Source organism: Nycticebus coucang, chromosome 5, assembly GCF_027406575.1.
Source record: "Nycticebus coucang isolate mNycCou1 chromosome 5, mNycCou1.pri, whole genome shotgun sequence".
In the NCBI taxonomy this organism is placed as follows: domain Eukaryota; kingdom Metazoa; phylum Chordata; class Mammalia; order Primates; family Lorisidae; genus Nycticebus; species Nycticebus coucang.
The window spans coordinates 24468126-24490775 of record NC_069784.1 but is presented as its reverse complement, the minus strand read 5'-3'; the positions used below and the strand labels follow the sequence as shown (position 1 = coordinate 24490775).

Genomic DNA, 22650 nt, shown 5'->3' with positions numbered 1-22650 from the left:
GTGCTGATGGCGATTTCCTCCAGGCAGTTGCCTGCTTGTTCTAGTCATCTAACTCGAGACTGACTGAAGCTCTGTGCCTGCAGCGTGGAGGGGAGGTGATCTGCAGAACTGATCCAGGAGCAGAGACTGAGGTCGACACTTAGGGGGCGTCGGCTTTTAAGCCTCAAAATGAGCTTTTGTAGTGGAGGAAGCTGAGGCACAGAGAGGTTAAGCAAATTGTCGAGAGTCACATAGCGCCGGAATCCAGGTTTTCTGATTTGAAGCCCATTTGATAACTGAGGGCCTTCATGACAAGTTCCTGGCAGAGGCTTTGGTGGGGAGTTCAAATCTGGGGCTTTTGGAAGATCTTCTCCACTGTCCTTTCAAGGCAAGAAAAGTGATAAGGCCTGGGGTGTAGGGAAGCCCAGTAAGCAGTTATATTAGTAGGACATGGGATTCTCACTATTTTCATAACCTTTCTTGGGACCACAAAGCGATTTTCCTAATGTCCTTTTGTAACTGCTTCCCTGCGGTTATCACAAAGCCCTCCTCTCCCCTCCCTGTGTTTCTCGCTCTTCTGTGAAGCTGGTTTGGTCCACCCTGGCTTTGAGGGTGACTCAGAGCCCTGCATGCCTTGTGGCTAGTGATTTTCTTAGGGCAAGATCACATTATTTACACCTTCCAATCCCACAGAGTTTTCTTTAGAGAATGAAAATTGAAACCCCAGGGCATGAGTGGAGGGCTGGGGAGCTGCCACTCTGGTTTTGTTTGTTTTGTGTTCTCCACACAGCTGTGCTCTCTCTGACCTTCTTTTATTCCCCACAGGCTGTAAGCTGCCCCCTCAGTCCCCGGGAGTGGACGCAAACCCCTGCTCCAACTCGCCTGTGTTCAGGACGGGCAGTGAGCCCACTCTGAGCCCGGCACTGGTTCGCAGGGTGTCCTCGGACGCCAGAGCGGGGGAGGCACTGCGGGGATCCGATAGCCAGCTGTGCCCAAAGCCCCCCCCAAAGCCCTGCAAGGTGCCGTTTCTCAAGGATCCCTCATCTCCACCCTCCTGGCTCAACTCAGAGGCCAATTACTGTGAACTGAACCCAGCCTTTGCCGCTGGCTGTGACCGGGAAGCAAGGCTGCCCTCGTGCACCCAGGGCAGCCGTCCTGAACTGCTGCCGGCCAAGCAGAACGGGGCTCCAGGCCCCCGGAACTCTGGCATCAACTACTCCATCCTTGATGGCAGTGATGGGGAGAGACCATGGGAACCTCCGGCCGTGCAAATGGACAAAGAGGACGAAGAGGGCGAGTTCGTGATGCCCCGGCTGGAGACTGTCTCCTCGTTCAGGCCCAACGACTTTGAGTCAAAGCTCCTTCCTGCTGAGAACAAGCCCCTGGAAACAGCAATGCTGAAACGTGCAAAAGAATTGTTCACCAATAATGACCCCAAGGTCATTGCCCAGCACATGCTGAGCGTGGACTGCAAGGTGAGAGCTCGGGAGTCGGGTTTTACTCTGGTTTTCAAAGGTTTGGAAGAGGAGACAGGCCTGGTCTCACTCTGCCTTCTCCTGTAACTGCTTTGCTCATAGGAAAAGGCTGATGATAACACTGGTGTGGGGATTTACTCAAGGGGTGGGAACCACAAGTCAGGACAACCTTTGCCCAGGCAGGAAGCTTGTAAAACTCACCTTGGATAGGGCGGCGCCTGTGGCTCAGTCGGTAGGGCGCCGGCCCCATATACCAAGGGTGGTGGGTTCAAACCCGGCCCCGGCCGAACTGCAAACAAAAAATAGCCGGGCGTTGTGGCGGGCGCCTGTAGTCCCAGCTACTCGGGAGGCTGAGGCAAGAGAATCACTTAAGCCCAGGAGTTGGAGGTTGCTGTGAGCTGTGTGAGGCCACGGCACTCTACCGAGGGCCATAAAGTGAGACTCTGTCTCTACAAAAAAAAAAAACACAAAAAAAAAACCTCACCTTGGATGGAGGGTGGCAGCTGCTGCTGGGGCCACCCCCACTCCGCTGTGTTAGCAGCTGCTACAGAATTCTTCTTCCTCCCCTGGCCTCAACTCCCTCAGAAGTAGAAAACACCAAAGCCAGGGAGAGTGTGTTACAGATGAAAATGTACTTTCTAGAGTAGAACTTGAGTTATTTTTATTTCATTATACACTACACTTAACATATATTAAATATTTATTTTGTCACTAAAATAGTCTTTAGTATAAATAAACATTTTTAAAGTTACCTTGATTTTTTTGTTTGTTTTGTTTAGACAGAGTCACACTCTGTCACCCTGGGTAGAGTGCTGTGGTGTCACAGCTCACAGCTACCTCAAACTCCTGGGCTTAAGCTGTTCTCTTGCTTCAGCCTCCCAAGTAGCTGGGACTACAGGTGCTTGCCACAACACCCTGCTATTTTTAGAGATGAGGTCTTGCTCTGGCTCAGGCTGGTCTCAAATCCGTGAGGTCAGGCAATCTACCCATCTTGGCCTCCCAAGTGCTGGGATTACAAGCATGAGCCACCGCACCTAGTCCTTTTTTTTTTTTTTTTTTTTTGAGAGAGAGTGTCTCACTCTGTCAGCCTGGGGAGAATGTCATGGCATCATAGCTCATAGCAACCTCAATCTCTTGGGCTCAGGCAATCCTCTTGCCTTAGCCTCCCAGTAGCTGGGATTACAGGTGCCTGCCATGATACTCATTTATTTTTTTTGTTGTTGTTTGAGGTTTTTTTTTTTTTGTCTATTTTTAATAGAAGACAGGATCTCACTCTTGCTCAGGCTGGTCTCAAAACTCCTGAGCTCAAGCAATCCACCCGCTAGGATGGAAGCTCAGCTTCCCCAACTGCTAGGATTATAGGCTTGAGCCACCGTGCCTGGTCTTACCTTGATTTTTTACAATACTTGATTTAGAAAAAAATGTAAACTACGGATTAAAAGAAAAAATTAAAATCACACAAAATCCTGGTGATCATCATCGTCAACATTTGGTATATGCACAATATTATGTAATTATTTGCTCTACATACAGATACATGTAAATAATCGCATATAATTCATTTCCCACAGAAATGACACTACCCTGTACACACTGTTCTAAACCCTAATCTTTCATTGAACATATCACAACTAACTAAATGTTTTATTTATTTAGACAGTTTCAAGCTGTTGCCCTGGGTAGAGTACTGTGGCATCACAGCTCACAGCAACCTCCAACTCTTGGGCTTAAGTGATTCTCTTGCCTCAGCCTCCCCCTTCCAAGTAGCTGGGACTACAGGTGACCCCAACTACACCCAGCTATTTTGGGTTGTAGTTGTCATTGTTGTTTGGCAGGCCTGGGCTGGATTTGAACCTATCAGCTCCGATGTATGTGGCTGGCGCGTCCTAGCTGCTTGAGCTACAGACGCCGAGCCACAACTAAGTAAATGTTCACATCATCATTTTGATAGTAAGCATTTCATTCAGATGTGAGTGGCTTTTGTTCACAGGTGGTCCCAAAACAACTTCATCCTTCAAAGAGGTACAGTCATCCCTTGGTACCCCTAGAGATTCGTTATTGGAGTTCCAACAGATACCAAAATCTGCGAATATGCAAGTCCTTCATAAAAAGTATATGAAAGGATGTGTGTAGGTTATATGCAAATATAACCATGGGCACATTCTGATTTTGTGAGAACTTTTTTTGCCTTTTTTTTTTTCTGAGACAGAGTCTCACTGTGTCACCCTCGGTAGAGTGTCGTGGCATCACAGATCACAGCAACCTCAAACTCTTGGGCTCAAGTGATCCTCTTGCCTCAGCCTCCCAAGTAGCTGGGACTACAGGCACCCACCACAATGCCCGGCTATTTTTTTGTTGTAGTTGTCATTGCTGTTTAGCTGGCCTGGGCTGGGTTCGAACCTGCCAGCCTCGGTGTATGTGGCCGGTGATGTAACCACTGAACTACAGATGCCAAGCCGACATGCATGTATACATGAGTGGTTTTTTTTTTTGCTAATCAGCTTTCTTTAGTGTTTGTGTAACGTGTGGCCAAAGACAACTCATTCTTCCCACGTGTATCTGAGAAAGAAAAGGTTGGACACCCCTGCATAAATTATCTCTAGATTACTTAAAAAATTAAATGTAGTGTAAATGCCTTGCAAATAGTCATAATACGGTATTGTTTAGGTAGTAAAGACAAGAAAAAAGTGCACATGTTCAGTACTGACTCAACTTTTTCAAAATATTTTCAAGCCAAGTTTGGTTGAAGCACAGATTCTGAACCCACAGTTAAGGAGGACCACTGTATTCTAGACAATAGGTGTCTCAGGCTGGGTTGGACTTAGCTCCCCCTCCTCAGTAGAAGGAGGCCCCTGGGCATTTAAAGGAGGGATTTGAAACTCTTTTTCATTCATAACTCAGTAAAGTCAATTAGCTTCAAAGGTTAAGGCTTATTTAAGAATTGGGTTTTCCTTCCTGAGTCAGGAATCCTGGCAGGAAGTCCAGTCTGTGGGCACTCACTCCCCAGGGAGTTAAGAACAATTTGGCTGGATGTCCTTGGGCACTGCTGTAGGTAGTCAGATGATTTGCTGAGTTAAATCCTTACCTCATTTTAAAGCAGCTGAACCTGTTCGGGAGGTAATAGGATTGAGGATTTCTGTTCTAGTAATTCAGCTCACTGGGTTCTGGATCGGAGAATAGAAACATTTCAATAGTCCAGGGGTGAGCTTCTAGCCTGGCATGAACCTGCCTGGGTTCTGCATAGAGGATCACCTGGAAGAAACCCAGGCCTGGGTTTACAGAACAGCCCAGTTCCCAGGGGAATGAATCCTTTCATGGCCTTGACAGTAGTGTAAGAGGAGGAGAAATGCCTGCCATTTTTTGCAGGAGATCTGGAACCTTCCCACTACCTTTGGTAGCCATGAAACTGAAGCCCAACTCTATTCTCAGTTGAAGAGCATGCAGTCGCCCTCCTGCCTGCTGTGGGGTGTTTGGACCACCTGGTGGGGCGTCATCCCATGTCTGCCTTTAGGCAGCCAGGCAGAGCCAGAGCAGGAGCCAGCGGGACTGGCCCAGTAGCCCCAGGGCAGGGCTGTCTTCCCTCAGTCATCCCTCCCAACCCTACCACCATTTCCTTATTCTCTTCCTGGAACCACTGACTTCCAAGTAGGTACAGCCAGCACCTCTAAGAGGCAAGTAAAATAAGATCTGTTGTTTTCCACCCCAAATGCAGGGGCAGTCCAGATGGGGCCACTCAGGAGCTGAGAGCAGGCGCTGGGCAGCATCTTGGCCCTATTTGCTGGCTCCCACCCATGCGGGCAGGCACCCAGGGGGGCCGTCTGCACAGTAGGTGTTCCTGCTGCCTGCCCTGTAGATGGGCACTGCCCTGGCCTCACCTGCCCGCATCTAGAGTGCAGCCATTCTCCCACTAACTTGCTTTTGCCCCTAGCTGGAAGTTAGGCCTAGTAGTGAAGAGCTTGGCCCCTGCCCACACGGCGGCCCAGCCTCTCTCTCCCCATCTATAAGGAATCTATAAGGAATCCTGACCACACAAAAGGCCCAGGCACCTTGCCTGGCCCAGAGTGAGCACAGAGTGTTTGCCAGTGTTGTGTGTTTGACCTTGATTGGCAGTGACTGTGTTTGGCCAGAAGTGCCTTCTGGCGTCAGTCCTGGAGACACCTGGCGGCACCTGTGCCACCCTGCCCTGCTGGGTCTGCTCATAGTAAATGCTCTATAACTGCCGTCCTTCCTCTGTGTCTGTGAGCTGGGCAGACCTTTCCCAGGGCCTAATCCAGGCCTTGCAGAGTGAGCGCTGGAGCAAGCAGGTGCGGCCCTAAGAAAGTGACCTAGGGATGACACGTTTATGCTGGAAAACACCAGACTGGAGGCTTCTCTCTCCCAGAGCAGGGATTACCACATGCCTGTCAGGTCTTCCAGAAGAAAACTGAGTCAATGATGAGCCTTTCGATCTTGTCACACCAGTGCAGATCAGAGGCTTGCCCTCAGGATGCAGATGTGGCCACTGACAGAGGAAGCTGTCAGCACAGCTGAGGGAATGTGGTGGCCTCCGGCAGTGGAGCATGGCGTAATTCTCTTTCCCTCACGGCTGATGATTCACAACTCGCATTTTCAAATAGCTTTGGGGGCTTAAAGTCATTTGAGTCCTTTGCAAAGTCCTTGAGAAAAGTAATCTTACTAGTTGTATTGGAAAGGGAACACTGAAGCCCAGAAAGTGCAAATGTGAGTCCAGAACACAGGTGAAGTCTGCATCCTGTTCTCGGTTCTGATGGCCGATTTCAGGGGCTTATTCCCTCAGGGTTGACAATGGTCCTTTACTCACCACAGAAGTTAATATAGGCTAAACTTCCGGATGTTTCTTGTGGCCTATTATGAAGACATCCGCACAGCTCATATGCCTGGGATAATTCTGGTCAAGGATAAGTCCATCAGAACAAGTAACTGTCTCGTGCCCAGGCTTGGCTGGCCCTGTCGTACCCGATGATTGCACTGTTCATTCCTCCTTGTGCTGTGAAGCCTCATTAGCCCCGTTATAGAGACACTAGACTCAGTAGTGATGTTTCTTCATAACGTAATAAATAACTATGAAAAGTCAACTAATTCCTGATTCTGATAAATTGTCACTACATACTAAAACTGAGGTGAGGTGAGGGCTAGCCTGCGACAAGAAAGATTTTCTTTAAAGCAAACCTCTCAGGAGGAGAAGTGGGTGTGTTGGAGCCCACTGGTTTCAAATCACCATACAGCGTCTTTGATAATTTCCAGACGTCTGGTGTGTGATCACAGGTACTAAGAGCCACCCTGTTAAGTGAGAATGTGAATGGCAGAGCCCACAGCAGAAGGGAGCTTGGAGGAGACTCTGCTTCTCCGCTGCAGGGGATTGGTTGGCTCTACACACACGCAGCCCTGCTGTCGGCAGCAAAATGTCACTGCAGGATCCCGCCAGCATCAGACCAAAGCTTAGAGGACCAAACTGGGCAGAAACACTGAGCAAGTCTGCAGGTTCCACAGACCAGTGGGTGCCCCACCTGGCCTTTCTCGTCCCCCTGGGTTTTATATTCTAGTGTGTGTTAAAATTCCCCAAATATCCCATAAGGACCCCTGCCAGGTGCTGCAGTAAGACATACCTACGCTGTCTGGATTCCAGACATGTGCTGTCACATGCTGCTTTGTGCCCGGAGAAACCACTCACTGACCCCATGTGTCTTGACGTGGTTCTCTTAGGTTGCTAGGATACTTGAAGTCTCTGAAGAGATGCGGCGGAACATGGGCGTGAGCTCAGGGCTGGAACTCATCACTTTGCCTCATGGACACCAGCTGCGCCTGGACATCATCGAAAGGTGAGCAGTGCTGTCCCTTGCGTTTCTGACCCTTCCAACTCCTTGAGGGCATCAGAGCAGAGAGAGGCCAGCACCAGCGCTGCCTCAGAATAGCACTGCCACAGGGTGCATGGCACCGGGTCACTCTTCCCAGAAGCCAGAGCCAGAGAATTCCTGGAGCTGCACGTGGGGACACCACAGTACAAGTTGGGAGAAAGAACATAACTGCCCCTGCTCCTGGAGGGGGCGGGTGGGGAGAGCAGTCTTGTCTGAAGCCACTGGCTTGTGGCTGTGTGAGCAGAAGTCACAGGTCCTACAGACTCAGGGTGGAGCTGTGCGACTTGGGGTGTCCCTGGGTCTCCTGCCCCTACAGCCCCACCTCAGTGAGCTGCGTCTCTCTGGAGTTTAAGATCACTTGAGGAGGCTTGGCACCCATAGTACAGTGGTTACAGCACCAGCCACATACACCAAGGCTGGCAGTTCAAACCCAGCCTGGGCCTACTACTAAACAACAACTACAACAAAAAAATAGCCAGGCATGGTGGCGGGCACCTGTCATCCCAGCTACTTGGAGGCTGAGGCAAGAGAATCGCTTAAGCCCCAGAGTTTGAGGTTGCTATAAGCTGTGATGCCACAGCACTCTAACCAGGGCGACATAGTGAGATGTCTCAAAAAAAAAAAAGATTGCTTGAGGAACTAAGTGGGAGTTTGTGGGAAAGGTGGAGAGGAGCAGAGTCCAAACAATGTTTTCTTTGAGGGATGGACAAATGGGGAGGCAGAGGTCAGGGGACAACGTGCCCAGCTGGGCCTCTGGAGTATCCCTGCCCTCTTCTCATGAAAGCCAGGGCCTGGATGGGCATTGAAACACACGAGCGTGAAATGTGAGGTGTTTAGAAATCAGAAAGACACCAACAGTGAGGTATGGGTTTAAGAAAAGAGGTGCCAGACTAGATTTCCATATTTCCACAAAAGCTAGCCTTATTGATGCATTAAAAAAAAATTAAAAGTTGCTTGGGGCACAATTCTCTTGTTATCTGAAATTTTCTGGTTTTTCTCTAACCATTGTCCCAGTTGCCATGTCTGTGGCTTTCCTTGGTGTTCTAGGTCACAGCACTGTTCAGTACTTTACATTACGACAGAAATACTCTTATCTGCACTGGCCGTTATAGTACCACCAGCCATTTGTGGTTCTTGGGCACCTGAAATGTGGCAGATGCAACTGAGGGACACTTTTTAGTTAGTATTTAGCCGTGGGAGGCTAGTAGCTAGCGCAGTGCTAAAATGTCAGTCCTGGAAAGTCAGCATTGCATTTCAGATGATCTCGGAGGGGTTGAAGCAGCTGCTTTCAAGGTTCCTTGGCTATAAGGCAGGTACAGCGACTGCCATGTGGCCGGGGCTGTGCCCTCGAGCTGCATTCCATGGAGCATTCCCAGAGTGCTGAATTGAAGCCATGTGGGGAAGAGCTGAAGAAGTGGCCAGGCTGGGTTTGCTCAGGCACACCTGCCGTGTAAGGCCTGGAGAGGTTCAGACCCCACTTCTGCGTTTCCCTGCTTGTCCTAGGTTGTAGCTTCTCTCTCTGGGTGCCCCCTTCTCTCCCAGGGGCTTCCCCCATCCACAGAGGTGAGCTGTACCAACACCCTTCCCTGTTCCTCGTGTAAGACAATTCAGCCTGAAAACTCCCCAGGTGGCAGGCCTGAAGAATCCAAGCCTTATTTCACCAGTGTCATTAGGTGCACTGGGACACGCGTTCTGGGCCCAGGTCAGGGCACAAGTCTGAGGCTGCTCTCGTGGCTATTTCCTGATTTTTCACTCTGGTCAACATCCCTGTCTTTCTTCTTTTGATTGCCGCTTGGCTGGGGTCTCACTCCTTAGCTTGTTTCTTATCCAAGGTTGACTTGAGGGATCTGCCTACTATAGCCTAGAGTGAAACCAAGATTATAGGAGTCCTGAAGATCAAACAAATGATATGCAAAATCACCCTTTATTTTTAATTCACTGCTTCACCCAGCCTAGGCTGGAAACATCCTTCATGTAATCTTTGAGTGTGTCCTATTGCCAACCCTGGAGCACTCACTACACACTTGCCTTCCTGAGTTATTCTTCCCCTGGTGGCATCCTCAGGTTTTAGTCACGTGCTGGTTGAGTGAATGGATATAACCATTTAGCTAACCACTGTATAACACCAGGCCTTACAGGAGGGGTTGAGAACCTGTCATTTATTAAGGGTCACTAAAACTACAAACACAGAAGAATGAAACACTGAAAAAAAAATTGAACGCAACATGGGAAGTTAGTTTACTATTAGTTTAAAATTTTTCTACCCAATGTTAACACTTTGCAAATGAATAAAACTCTTCAAAAAATACAAATAATAAAAGTACACTTTAGGAAAACTAGCCAAGTGTTGGGGGAGGGGGAGGTGCCTGTAGTCCCGGCGCTCGATAGGCTGAGGCAAGAAGATCGCTTCAGCCCAGGAGCTTGAGGTTGCTGTGAGCTATGAAGCCACAACACTGCCCAGAGTGACAAAGTGAGATCCTGTTTAAATAAATAAATAAATAATTAAAATACGCATTGGGTCTATGTTTGGGTCCAGTAATTAGTAAAGACAACAAATCAGAGAGAGGAGATAACTGGAGAAAAGGGAAAGAGATACAGGCCCATGCCTAAAACGGACCAGGACAGAGGGAGAGGCACACACAGACAGCTGTAATAACAACTGCTATTTCCTGGGTGTCTGCCCGTGGCCACCCTAGTTAATTTTGCACCCAGGTCTCCACTTCTCAGAACCCTCCCTCTCATTATACAGATGAAGGGGCTGAGTGGAGCAGTTCACACTGTACACACGTGCACACACACACTCAGAGGTGCGTAGTGCTGGGCACCAGCTCAGGAAGAGTGAGAGAGAGACCAGCATGCCAAGGCCCCAGAAGAGCATGGCCCTGGAGTCACATCCTTATTTTTTTTAATCTTTTTTTATTAAATCATAGCTGTGTACATTGATATAATCATGGGGCATCATTCACTAGCTTCACAGATGGTTTACCAAGTTTCACATATACCCTTGTAAGATGCACCGCTGGTGTAATCCCACCAATCCCCTTCCCTCTACCCACCTCCCCCCTCCCTCCCCTCCCTTTCCCCCTTCCCCCTATTCTTAGGTTGTAACTGGGTTATAGCTTTCATGTGAAAACCCTAAATTAGTTTCATAGTAGGGCTGGAGTCACATCTTGAACTCTAAACATTCAGGACAGAGTGACCCTGGAGTTCCAAAGCATGTTGTATGTCAGTGACCACAGCTATAAATTGGGGGCTTCAGCCCCAGCACTCGTCCACAGCCTGGATGAAATTTAACTAAGGCAGTTCTGGTCCATGGCAGCCACTGCCTGGGTCCTGATTTACAGAGAGAAGGAAAGGAGGTCGCAGTCTGTGCTTCCTGCCACCACCTGATCCCATTTACCTTAGTTCCACTGTTATGTAGGGAAAAGATCCCCCTGCTTCCTGTTCTGAGTCTGTGAGGTTGGCCCAGTCAGTCCATGATGAGAAAAGGGAGGATTGTTGGGGAAATAAGGTTTTGATTTTATCAGGGTCTGACCTGTGTAGGCAAATTCTTGCCCATCATCAGCTGCTCAGTCTTGTCCACATGTCCGAGCCTTTCTGGCCTCTGGCCTGGGGCTGCAGGACACCTGTCTTAGCTCCTCTTTCCTTCTGTGTTCTGACGCCTGAGGACATCTTATTCTAACCTCTTCCCTGGATCAAACATACCCTCCCATTTTTTCTGTCTTTTCCGTTCCCAAGTCCAGGGGGCTCCTTGGAAGTAGTCTGGGCTTCCCCGAAGAGAGGATTCCCAGTGTGTTTTGGGGGGCCCTGCTGCCCCCCCATCCCCCGGACCTCTCATGGTGGCGGGGGGGGGCGGGTACAAGGAGCTCCAGGCACCTCTGAGCATCTTTGCCCAGGGAAGACCTTCTTTATTCCCTTCAGCTCATGGGTGAACTTGCTCTGTCCTGGGGCATCTTGCTTCCATTAGCTGCTAGGGTTGGTCTCTGTTGAACCTGGCCGTCCAAACTGTTTGCAGCCAACACAGTTAAGAGCAAGCAATAAATGATGCAGAACAGTCCTGTTCGGGTCAATTTGGTTTCATTTTCTTCTAGTCCTGTGGGCCCTGGGCCTGACCCCTCATCTCTTCCCTCTCAGACACAACACAATGGCCATTGGCGTTGCAGTGGACGTCCTGGGCTGCACAGGCACTTTGGAGGACCGAGCGGCCACCCTCAATAGGATAATCCAGGTGGCTGTGGAACTGAAAGATTCCATGGGGGACCTGTATTCCTTCTCAGCTGTCATGAAAGCCCTGGAAATGCCACAGGTAAATTTCCGCTTGCTTTGTGAGGCCCCTCAGGGCTGTGTGTACTGACTGCTCTGCAAAGGGGTCCACCACCAGGCTTAGCAACCCACGGGCTATTTTAGTCTCAAAAAGTAAATTGAATCTTAGTGGAAGCTGCTTCAGTTAGTGGGCCACCAAGAGCACTGCCCTGAGTATTTTGCCTCTGCTTTTAAAAACAGTGGATGATGGCTGACAGTCTGTGCTTTCTCTTTGATGTACAGTAACAGTATCATCCTCACGAACATTCAGTGTTCCTAGAGAGCCAATTAGGGTGAGACATCTGGCTGAAATGTGTAAAAGAGACTGTTTCCATCCGGGTCACCAGGAGTGTAGGCAGTTGGGGATAATGACTGGGAAAATGAGACATTTGGTGAGCTTTTTCAGAGATCCTTAGAGTGGTTTATCTCAGGTACGGTCCTCAGGTTACCTAAAACAGACCCCTGTTAAAAAACTCCCAGCCCACCTGCTGTATAACCCCCTCATTAAAGTTTCTGAAATTGGGCATTTGAATTTATCTGCTTTGACAGGAGTTTTTCAGGATGAGTATCAAACCTGAAAACCTGTATTTGAAATCAAACAGGCCTCACAGAGGAAAGTCACCCTGCTGTCTGTACTGCTCAGAACCAGCTTTCCTATTTCTGTTCTTCCAAGTCCTGCATGCTTGGAGGACTCAGTATGAGATGACAGTCCTGCGAGCAAAACCTGTGACCAGTAGCATCAGATCTGCTGGTCATGTAGCTCAGCTATTTTACAGCCACCAATGGTCTCAGACCTGCCAGGTGCTCACTGAAAATCCATCATTGCCACCAAGGAAGGCAGCTACATTCACCTGTCCCCCACGTCAGCATGAGGCAGGAACACGATTTAAAGCATTAAAACAAGGTCACCTCAAAACCAAGAAGCTGAACAACCTAGTGCCTTCACCAGGAATTTGGGGGGATCAATTCCAGTTATAATATCTACAGAGCTTTTAAAATTCTTCAGATTGCTGGAATTTTCTAGGATCCCTGTTTGAAAAAGGCAACCCATATGTTCTGCCATGATTTCAGGATATATACTGATTTCTATAGCAGGGTTTATAATTTTTCATTCACTTGTTTTTAATTACATCATCTTTATTTCCTCTCACCCATTACTGCCTAGAATTTTGACAGCTGAGCCAACAAGCTAGGTTGATGCCCGAAGCCTAGAGCTTCCTCCGGGATGATAAAGGGGGTGTTCCGTGGGGTCACGTGGTTGCTGTCTGACATGGGTTAGGGGCTTGTCCCAAACCACCACCTTCACAGGCCTTTGTAAGTGGCTCCTTCCTCCTTAGCAGTGTCAGACCTTTCCTTTCTGGAGCCCTTTAGCGAGCAGATAACAAGGTTATTCAGGGCCTCATGGTGAGCAGGAGCCAATGGGGAGGGGAATCCCCAGGGGACAGTCACATGTCTGTGTCACCATCCAAACCTGCCCTTGGGGTGGTGCCTGTGGCTCAAAGGGGTAGGGCGCCGGCCCCATATGCTGGAGGTGGCGGGTTCAAACCCAGCCCTGGCCAAAAACTGCAAACCTGCCCTTACCCTATAGCCATATACGCCACCGTCTCTGCTCAGCTGCTGGTGTGGAGAGAGCACACCCAGGAGATGAGCCTAACCCAGACACAGGCTTCCTTCAGATGCTCCAGGGAGTGGGGAAAGAAGGGATCTCAAGAAGAGAGGGCAGCGTAGGGTGGGCAGAGGACCAGCAGCCACAGCCTTTTCTTCCCAGCGCACCAGCTGGAGCTGACCCTTCTTACCTCCCTCTTGGGATCCCTGAAAGCTCTTGCCAAGGAAATGAATCTCAGCTCTGCCACTTACCAGCTGGGAACACTCGGTCAACTTACCTAATCTCTTCTGTTTTCTGATCTGTGAAATGAAGCCAAAATACTTGCCTTATGGGGCTCCAGGAAGATTAAATGAAATTCTTCAAATACTTAATGCAAAGTGTGCCCTTCTTTGTTTCCTGTGAACCTTGGGGCTTAGGCTTCTTAGTTTCATGATGCGAGTGGGGGACCGTTTATCTTAGAACAGTCAGAGTCAGTGGCAGATGTTGGTGTTGACTAAATCCTTCCAAAAGAAGTGAAAAGAGGGCGATGCCTCTGGCTCAGAGGAGTAGGGTGTTGGCCCCATATGCCAGAGGTGGCAGGTTCAAACCCAGCCCCAGCCAAAAACTGCAAAAAAAAAAAAAGTGAGAAGAGATGAGTAGTGACGTCGCACGGTCTGGGCAGCTCTCTGTGTGCCTCAGCCACTGTGTACGAGCAACACTAAGACGCCTCCTATCACATTTCTACATCTTCATGTTGTTACCACCCTACGTTGGACAGTTACCAATACCTATCAAAATTTAAAATAAACTCTTCGTCTAGAAGTTCCACTTCTGTAAATATATCCTCCAGATATATTCACATACATACACTTTGCAAAATCTTGATGAGGTAATTTTATTATGCCAAGATGTATTTAAAATTCTTATCTATAGGCTAAACTATAGTGTCTCCATATGGTGGAATACTTAAAATAAGCCTGTTCTATATGTATATCTATGGAATGATTTCCTAGTAAGGAACTGAAAAATGTATGTTGTCTATGTATGTATGTATGTATTTTTTATGATTTTTTTTTTTTTTCAGTTTTGGCCAGGGCCAGGCTTGAACCCGCCACCCCTAGTATATGTAGGCGCTGCCCATATATGTATTTATTTTTGAGACAAAGTCTCACTTTTGCCCTGGGTAGAGTGCTGTGGCCTTGTAGCTCAGCAACCTCAAACTCCTGGGCTTAAGTGATCCTTTGCCACAGCTTCCCAAGTAGTTGGGACTAAACATGCCCACCACAATGCCCAGCTATTTTTAGAGACAGGGTCTCACTCTTGCTCAGGGTGGTCTCAAACAACTGAGCTCAAGTACTAGGATTATAGTATTGGCCCACCTGTATTTATTTTTAAAGGGGTATGTCGCACTCTGGGAGGCTAAGGCAGGTGGATCACCTGAGCTTAGGAGGACTTGGAGGACTGAGGCAGGCTGAGGCAGGAGAATTGCCTAGGTCCAGGAGTTGGAGGTTGCTGTGAGCTGTGTGATGCCACGGCACTCTACCAAGGGTGAGCAAAGCAAGATCCTGTCTCTACTAAAGATAGAAAAACTAGATGGGCATTATGGTGGGCCCCTGTAGTCCAAGCTACTTGGGAGGCTGAGGCAAGATCGCTTGAGCCCAAGAGTTTGAGGTTGCTGTGAGCTGTGACGCCATGGCACTCTACCCAGGGTGACTGAGTGAGAGTCTGTCTTAAAAATAAATGAATAGATAAACATAAAAGGGGTGTGTATACAAACACACCACGTGAGAGGACTTATCTCTGAGATGAGCCATTAGAGCAGCACAAAAAGAATGGACTGGAGGGCGGCCCCTGTGGCTCAGTGAGCAGGGTGCCGGCCCCATATACCGAGGGTGGCGGGTTCAAACCCGGCCCCGGCTAAACTGCAACAACAACAAAAAAAAAATAGCCGGGCGCTGTGGCGGGTGCCTGTAGTCCCAGCTACTAGGGAGGCTGAGGCAGGAGAATTGCCTAGGTCCAGGAGTTGGAGGTTGCTGTGAGCTGTGTGACGCCACGGCACTCTACCGAGGGTGATAAAGTAAAACTCTGTCTCTACAAAAAAAATTAAAAAAAAAAAAGAATGGACTGGGATGGGGGATTGCTTTTTCTCAGGACTGTCTTTTGCCATGTGGATCCTATTCCAAAATGTAAGCAAAAAGGTAATTTTTTTTTTTTTTTTGGCCGGGGCTAGGTTTGAACCTGCCACCTCCGGCATATGGGACTGGCGCCCTACTCCTTGAGCCACAGGCACCGTGCCGCTAATTTTTTTTTTTTTTTTTTGTAGCGACAGAGTCTCACTGTACCGCCCTCGGGTAGAGTGCCGTGGCCTCACACGGCTCACAGCAACCTCCAACTCCTGGGCTTAGGCGATTCTCTTGCCTCAGCCTCCCGAGCAGCTGGGACTACAGGCGCCCACCACAACGCCCGGCTATTTTTTTGTTGCAGTTTGGCCGGGGCTGGGTTTGAACCCGCCACCCTTGGCATATGGGGCCAGACTCACTGAGCCACAGGCACCGCCCCAATTTTTTTTTTTTTAAACAAAGTCTCACTCTGTTGACTAGGATAGAGTGTAGTGGCTTCATGAGAGCTCACTACAACCTCAAATTCCTGTGCTCCCTTCTTCCTCAGGCTCCTTAGTAGCTGGGACTACAAGTGCCCACCACCACGGCTGGCTAGTTTTTCTATTTTTTGTAGAGACAGGATCTCGCTATTACCCAGGCTGGTCTTGAACTCCTGGCCTCAAGTAATCCTCCTCCCTCAGCCTCCCAATGAGCCACTGTACCTGGCTGTAAAAACTAATTTTGCCTTTTCCAGAATGAGAACACTGTTCTTTCTTCCAGATCACAAGGTTAGAAAAAACATGGACTGCCCTGAGGCACCAGTACACCCAAACAGCCATCCTCTATGAGAAACAGCTGAAGCCCTTTAGCAAACTCCTGCACGAAGGCAGAGGTGAGCGCAGCAGGCAGGGAGCCTGGGGGGGGGGGAGGGGGGCCTTAGTGCCTAAGTCCCACTGGCCCTTTTGTCAAGCGTTCAACAGGGCAGATTATGAGGCTATGAGTTACTGCAGAACTGCTGTTGGCTCATCAGGACTTTCATCAGATAACAGCATTGTTTGGAGAAGGTCTACAGTAGTGACAATTCACAGGCTAGGAGTCACCTCATTCTGTGCCTAACTTTGAAAAAATATGTTATGGAAAACTCTACTTCTTGTTCTTCAGAGTCTGCATGTGTTCCCCCAAACAATGTGTCAGTCCCACTTCTGATGCCCCTTGTGACCTTAATGGAGCGCCAGGCAGTCACTTTTGAAGGCACTGACATGTGGGAAAAGAATGACCAAAGCTGTGAAATCATGCTGAACCATTTAGCAACAGCCCGATTCATGGCAGAGGCTGCAGACAGCTACCGCGTGAATGCCGAGAGGATCCTGGCAGGTAGGAGCCTCCGGGTTTGTAAGCTACTGTCTAATCTACTCTGTGTAGTAACTGAAATGAAGGAATGAAAGAGCTTGGAAGTTCTCAATTAGAAAAATACCAAGGAAGGAAGAATATCATAAATTCCATTTCTTATTTGACTGATCATTACTAGCTCTTAATTCAAAAATGATTTCAGTGACCTATTTCTCATTTCTGTGTCTTCTGCTGTGTCAGTGGCATATAGTAGAAGTTCATAACTCAGGTAGGTCAGATTCGAAAAGGTATTGCACCAAGATGAGGAGGCAGAGTTTTATCTAGACCTCATTTATCTGTACTCCTATTACATTTTTTTTTTTTGAGACAGTCTCACTCTTATGCCCCAGACTAGAGTTCCATGGTGTCGTAGCTCACAGCAACCTCAAACTCCTGGGCTCAAGCGATCCTCCTGCCTCAGCCTCCCAAGTAGCTGGGACTACAGGCACCTGCCACAACACCCAGCTAGGGTCAGACTGGTCTGGAACGCCTGGTCTCAGGCAATCCACCTGCCTCGGCTTCCCAAAGTGCCAGGGTTACAGGCGTGAGCCACCGCGCCCAGTCTGCACGCCTGTTCCTTCCTGGTCACACTGTCTTAGCATGAGACACCTTCTGGAAAGTGTTGGGCAGAGTGTTGCATAAACTGATCTTTCTTATAAGTACTATGGTAATAGAAAGGAGCTTTTTCAGTTAGCATCATAAACATTTGCCACAGACATGGTGAGCGTAGCACTACACTAACTCGATACCCTCCAGGTGCTTAGAGGCACTGAAACAGGTGTATCAGCACACCCCGGGGACGGTTTCTCAGAAAAACATCTCCATCACTATTAAAGAACACAAGTAGCCAGAAAAGAGAGATGGAAAAGGATGGGAAGTCCACTCAGAAGGTCTAACAGAAGCAGAGCCGTTGAGAGAGCTGAAGAAAGAGCAGGAACAACAAGTACGTGGGTGTGGGCTAGTGTAAATCAGGGCCTCAGGGATAGCCGGCGGGCTGCACAGGGGAGTGGGCACAGCTGGGAGGGGATCCGTGGTGAAGCACAGCCAGTGAGGGGTCTAAGCAGGGCAGGGTATCACCTGGTCAGATCTGTGTTTTGAAGTGAATTACCCGGCATCTGTGAGGAGGAAGGCTGGAAGGCCTGTTGGCAGAAAGACCATTTAGGAAGCAAGTGCTAGACAGAGACTTTGCCAGTGCAGTCATGAGGGATGACTGTTTCCTCTTACTACATTTTAAAAATTGTTCAAGGACCACAGTTTGATCCACAATGCTAATAACTATGTGGTAAAAGAGAGGCCTATTCATTTCATCCTGAAAGAAGGTTGTCACCTCAGACCATATACCTGTTTCTTTGTTTCCCTCAAAAAGCACTCCAGCATTAGCCAGGTGGGACTCAAACAATAAAAGCACATAATTCAACTAATTGTTTAGAGTATGTTCTTATACAAAGCCAATGAATATATTACATTGGATATTGCATGAGCCAATATATCAGGATGGGTTTTGACAACAGTGGGCCCAAAGCTGTTCTACAGCAAGTCACTTTAAAGGTAGCTGATGGAATTTTTCAGTTGATCCTGCCACAAGTTTGTAAAGCAGGTTCTCACTGCTAAAAGTGACAGTGAATATAGTAAAGGCAGAGATTTGCTCACCAGCATCCTCCCGGGGTAGAGGCTCAAAGCATGTTCACTGAATGAATGGAAGTTCAACTGGCCTTTGGTTGTTTATCGATCAAGGATATTCTAGCATCATTAGGAAGAAAAGGTTCACATTGTCCTTTCCACAACCAGAATCCTGTGATCTAGAGGGAAGGATTACATTTAATGACAAAGCTAACTACTCCAGATATAATAAGGATGAAAACCACAATTCTTTGCCTAGAGGCTTCCTGCTTCTCTAATAAGCATCTTTGGACTTAAGTAGACAGAATCTTCCCTGAAATCAGAATAGAGTCAAGAAACAAGGCCACACACATGGCTATCAGTTGGTTTTTGAAAAAAGAGCTGAAACTATTGGATGTCTTTATGCAAAAAAAGAAATCTTCACTCTAGGAGGCTGAGGCGGGTAGATTGCTTGAGTTCAGAAGTTTGCGACCAGCCTGTGCAAGACTGAGACCCCATCTCTATTAAAAACAGAAAAACTAGCCGGGTGTTGTGGCAGCACCTGTAGTCCCAGCTACTTGGGGGGCTGAGGCTGGAGGACTGCTTGAGCCCAGGCGTTTGAGGTTGCTGGGAGCTATGACACCATGGCGTTCTACCGGGGGCAACAAGTGAGACTCTGTCTCAAAAAAAAATAAATCTTAATCCTTGTCATACTGTACACAATTACTAATCCAAAAATAGATCATAACCCCAAGATATAAGAGCTAAAGTATAAAGCTCCTATAAGGAAATACAGGAGAAATTCTTTGGCCCTTGTGTTATGTTGAGATTTATCAGGACGCAAAAAGCATGAACCTTAACGGAAAACATTGATAAATTTAAATTTTAAACTTTTGCTCTTCAAAAATACCCAATTACGATAGTGACAAGGCAAGACTAGGAGAAAAGACTTGCTAAATGTATGTCTGATAAAGGATGTATATCTAGAATATATAAAGAATTCTTACAAATTCTAAGTAGGACAAAAAATGTGAATAGACACACAGGAGATATGCAAATGACAACTGCAGGAAAAGCTTCAACTCTTAGGGAAACAGACATTTAAACGGCCATGAGCTGCCACCACGTACACTCCCTAGAATGGCAACATTTAACAGGAATGACAAAAATAGGCCAGGCCTGGTGGCTCACGCCTGTAATCCCAGCACTTGGGAGGCCCAGGTGGGTGGATTGCCTGAGCTCCCAGGTTCGAGACCAGCCTGAGCCAGAGAGAGACCCTGTCTCTAAAAAATAGCCGGGTGTTGTGGCAGGCGCCTGTAGTCCCAGCGACTCGGGAGGCTGAGGCAAGCAAATTGCGTCAGCCCAAGAGTTTGAGGTTGCTGTGAGCTAAGATGCAACGGCACTCTACTGAGGGCGACAAAGTGAGACTCTGTCATCAAAAAAAAAAAAAAAATCTAACTAAGGGTTGGCAGCTTGTGGTAAAACTGGGATCTTCCTATGTTGCCAGTGTAAATATAAAAGTACAGCTATTTTTCGAGTAGTTTGATGGTTTCTTTAAAAGCAAACATTTACTTACCCATATGATCCAATGTTTCTAGAGAAATAAAATCATGTCCACGTAAGCGTTCACGACATTATTCATAGTGGGCAGAAACTGGAAACAATACAAATGTCCATCAGGTGGTGAATGGATAAACAAAATGTGCTGCGTCCAGATAACTGTCTACTCTTCAGCAAGAAAAATGAATTATTGATAACGTGCAATATGTGGAATAATCTTAAAAACATCATACTGAGTGAAAAGGAGTCAGACATTAAAAAGTCCACATCGGATGATTCCATTTATGTCAGATTTCTAGGAAAGGCAAAATAGTAGAAACAGAAAAATCAGTGGTTGGCTGGGGTCTGGGGTAGGAAGCAGGATTGACTGCGAAGAGGTACTAGAGGGCGTTTTTGAAGTGTTCAAAAACTGGTAGTGATGGCTGGGCAGTTGTACAAATGTACCATTATAAACTGCACAGCTGAAGTAGGCGTATTGAATGGCATGTAAATCATACCTCAGTGAAGTTGTTCAAAACAAACAACAGAAAAACAGGGTAACATGAGCACTCCTTCCTTCCCCCAGCACTGCCACCCACAAGGGCGTGTCCGCACGGCTCCACGCCAGCATGCTTAAGTGAGCTGAATCGTTATTCTCTGAACTAGGCAGGTCCTTGAGGTTGGGGCTCTGCCCACCCGTGTCCAGAGGAGACCCTGCAGTGTTTTTAAGTTCTGAGAGAATCTGAAGTTCATTTTGATCTTAACCAAGCAAGTTTCTAACACGATGTTTTTAGCAGAACTGAGGTAACTTTCTGGGTGGTTTTGTTTTGATTAGGTTTTCAACCAGATGAAGAAATGAGCGAAATCTTGAAGACTGAATTTCAAATGAGATTGCTGTGGGGCAGCAAAGGTGCACAAGTCAATCAGACAGAGCGATACGAGAAATTCAACCAGATTTTAACTGCCCTGTCACGTAAACTGGAGCCGCCTCCTGTAAAGCCGGCAGAGCTTTGATGACTCTCCAGAGAACCTTAGGATATTATTTCAAGCATCTCCAATTTCTTCCTTGGGAAGCTTACCATGTGATAAGTAATAACGTGCAAATCTGACAATATGCAAACCTTTAGTATCCATAGGATATTAAACGTGTAAATTGCACAGATCACACTTATTTATGAAAGGTTAAAAATTACTACTGATTTTTAAGTGAATGGTAATTTATTATTAAGGTAAAAGTTGCTAATGTTGATCAGCTAATTTAAGAGAACACCTGGCTATGCTGGCTGGTTGCTTTCTGTTATGGCATTTGACCACTTTAGTTTTAATTTCATGTCAGATGAGTGTAAATAAATAGAAGAGTTTAAAAGAAAAGCATGAAACGTTTCAGAAGGTATCAGTTGTATGATATTCTTTAAATAAATATGAAAAATGTAAATAGTCATGAATGAAAATATATCTTTTTGTGAAACAGTTGTATCCAGTCTCTTTAATATAAAACAACTTATCAAAGTATTATAGGCTATCTCCTAACCTCCTACGGCACTCTCTCTGCTAGCCACTGTATGCCGATAGGAAAGCAAAACTGATGAAAGTGGCATGAAAAGGCTGCTACTTTAGGAGACAGAATGGTGACACAAGATAGCAACGGCTCCAGAGGACCTGGGTTCCAACTCAAGCTATGGTGCTTGCTGGACTTTGGCCAGATTTGCCTCATTGAGTCCCACGTGCAGCATAGAACCTTATGCAAACTGAGCTCCCAGGTGCTGCTGTCACACTTGACCACTTCTCTTCAGGTATTTCCAAGTAAATCACCTGTTGTCATCTAGCTGGTAAGTACAGCAATGAGCTTTCTAGGTTTGTTTTCTAGGTTTATGACTTTCCAAAGGGGATACTTTCTAGTTTATTGCTATCCTCGCCAGGGAATACAAGACTTTCAAATATTCTAGCACCCTGCCACCACCCGTCAAACACTTAACAATTTGTTTTATTCTTCTTTTAAATAATATTGGGACCATACCACATGTTATATCCATCTTTCCTCAAATAGGCTGTAAAAATTTCTCCACAGTGTTAAAATAGCCTTTGAGAAAACATGGCTTATTGCTTCTAGAAGTTACACTGTAACTTAACCATCACCCTGTTGTTGGTCATCTTAAATATGCTGGACTTAGGATGAGACTCTCACTATGGTCTGTTCAATACAATGGAAATATTAATTTCAAATCCTGGACTCTTATTTCCATTAATGTGGCCTAGAATCATGAGGCCCTTCTCCCATGTTTTAAAGGCATCATCACATTGTTATTTTTTATCTGTTGAGAGGAACCAAAGCACACTTCTATTTCTGGCCAGATAGTGATTCATATCGCCTTAGAATGCCCTCTCACTATGTTTAATAAACATACCTTTTACTGTACAAACCTGATAAAATGAAAAGAGGTAAATCCCCAAGGAACAACCGTCCCCTCCCCCACCAAAAGTACAGCAAATTTAAGTCAACTCCGTGTGACAACTAGAAACCTGAGTAGACCTGGAGGCAAGCATTAGTATCAGCTCAGTGAATGAGAGACGGTGTCCTGGGGGAGCTGAACATAAAATGCCTCCACTAAATTAGGCACCCTTAAAGGGTCCCCGTTAACAGGCTGGGAAAAAATCCAGGTTGCCGGGAAACATATCTGTCTTCACATACAGCTCTAGGAGTAAAATAAATGTAATGATGATAGTCTTTGATGGGCATTTACAACCCCAAGCTTGTCCTCCTTCAGGTCTGGAGAAAAATGTATAAAACCCCAAACCAAAAAATTAGTTTA

At 47.1% G+C, this 22650-nt stretch overlaps 1 protein-coding gene across 7 annotated transcripts in view; it reads left to right on the top strand.

Moving 5' to 3' along the window:
• BCAR3 (BCAR3 adaptor protein, NSP family member) overlaps positions 1 to 21308 on the top strand; it is a 112105-nt gene extending 90797 nt beyond the window's left edge. For all 7 annotated transcript variants that reach the window (XM_053590307.1, XM_053590306.1, XM_053590309.1 and 4 more), the window contains 6 exons: positions 805 to 1454; positions 7176 to 7291; positions 11462 to 11633; positions 16094 to 16205; positions 16475 to 16687; positions 20676 to 21308. In XM_053590307.1, the coding sequence (XP_053446282.1) occupies positions 805 to 1454; positions 7176 to 7291; positions 11462 to 11633; positions 16094 to 16205; positions 16475 to 16687; positions 20676 to 20854 (1442 nt within the window). In that variant the 3' untranslated portion in view covers positions 20855 to 21308. The remainder of the gene's footprint in view (positions 1 to 804; positions 1455 to 7175; positions 7292 to 11461; positions 11634 to 16093; positions 16206 to 16474; positions 16688 to 20675) is intronic.
• Positions 21309 to 22650: the final 1342 nt, after the last annotated feature.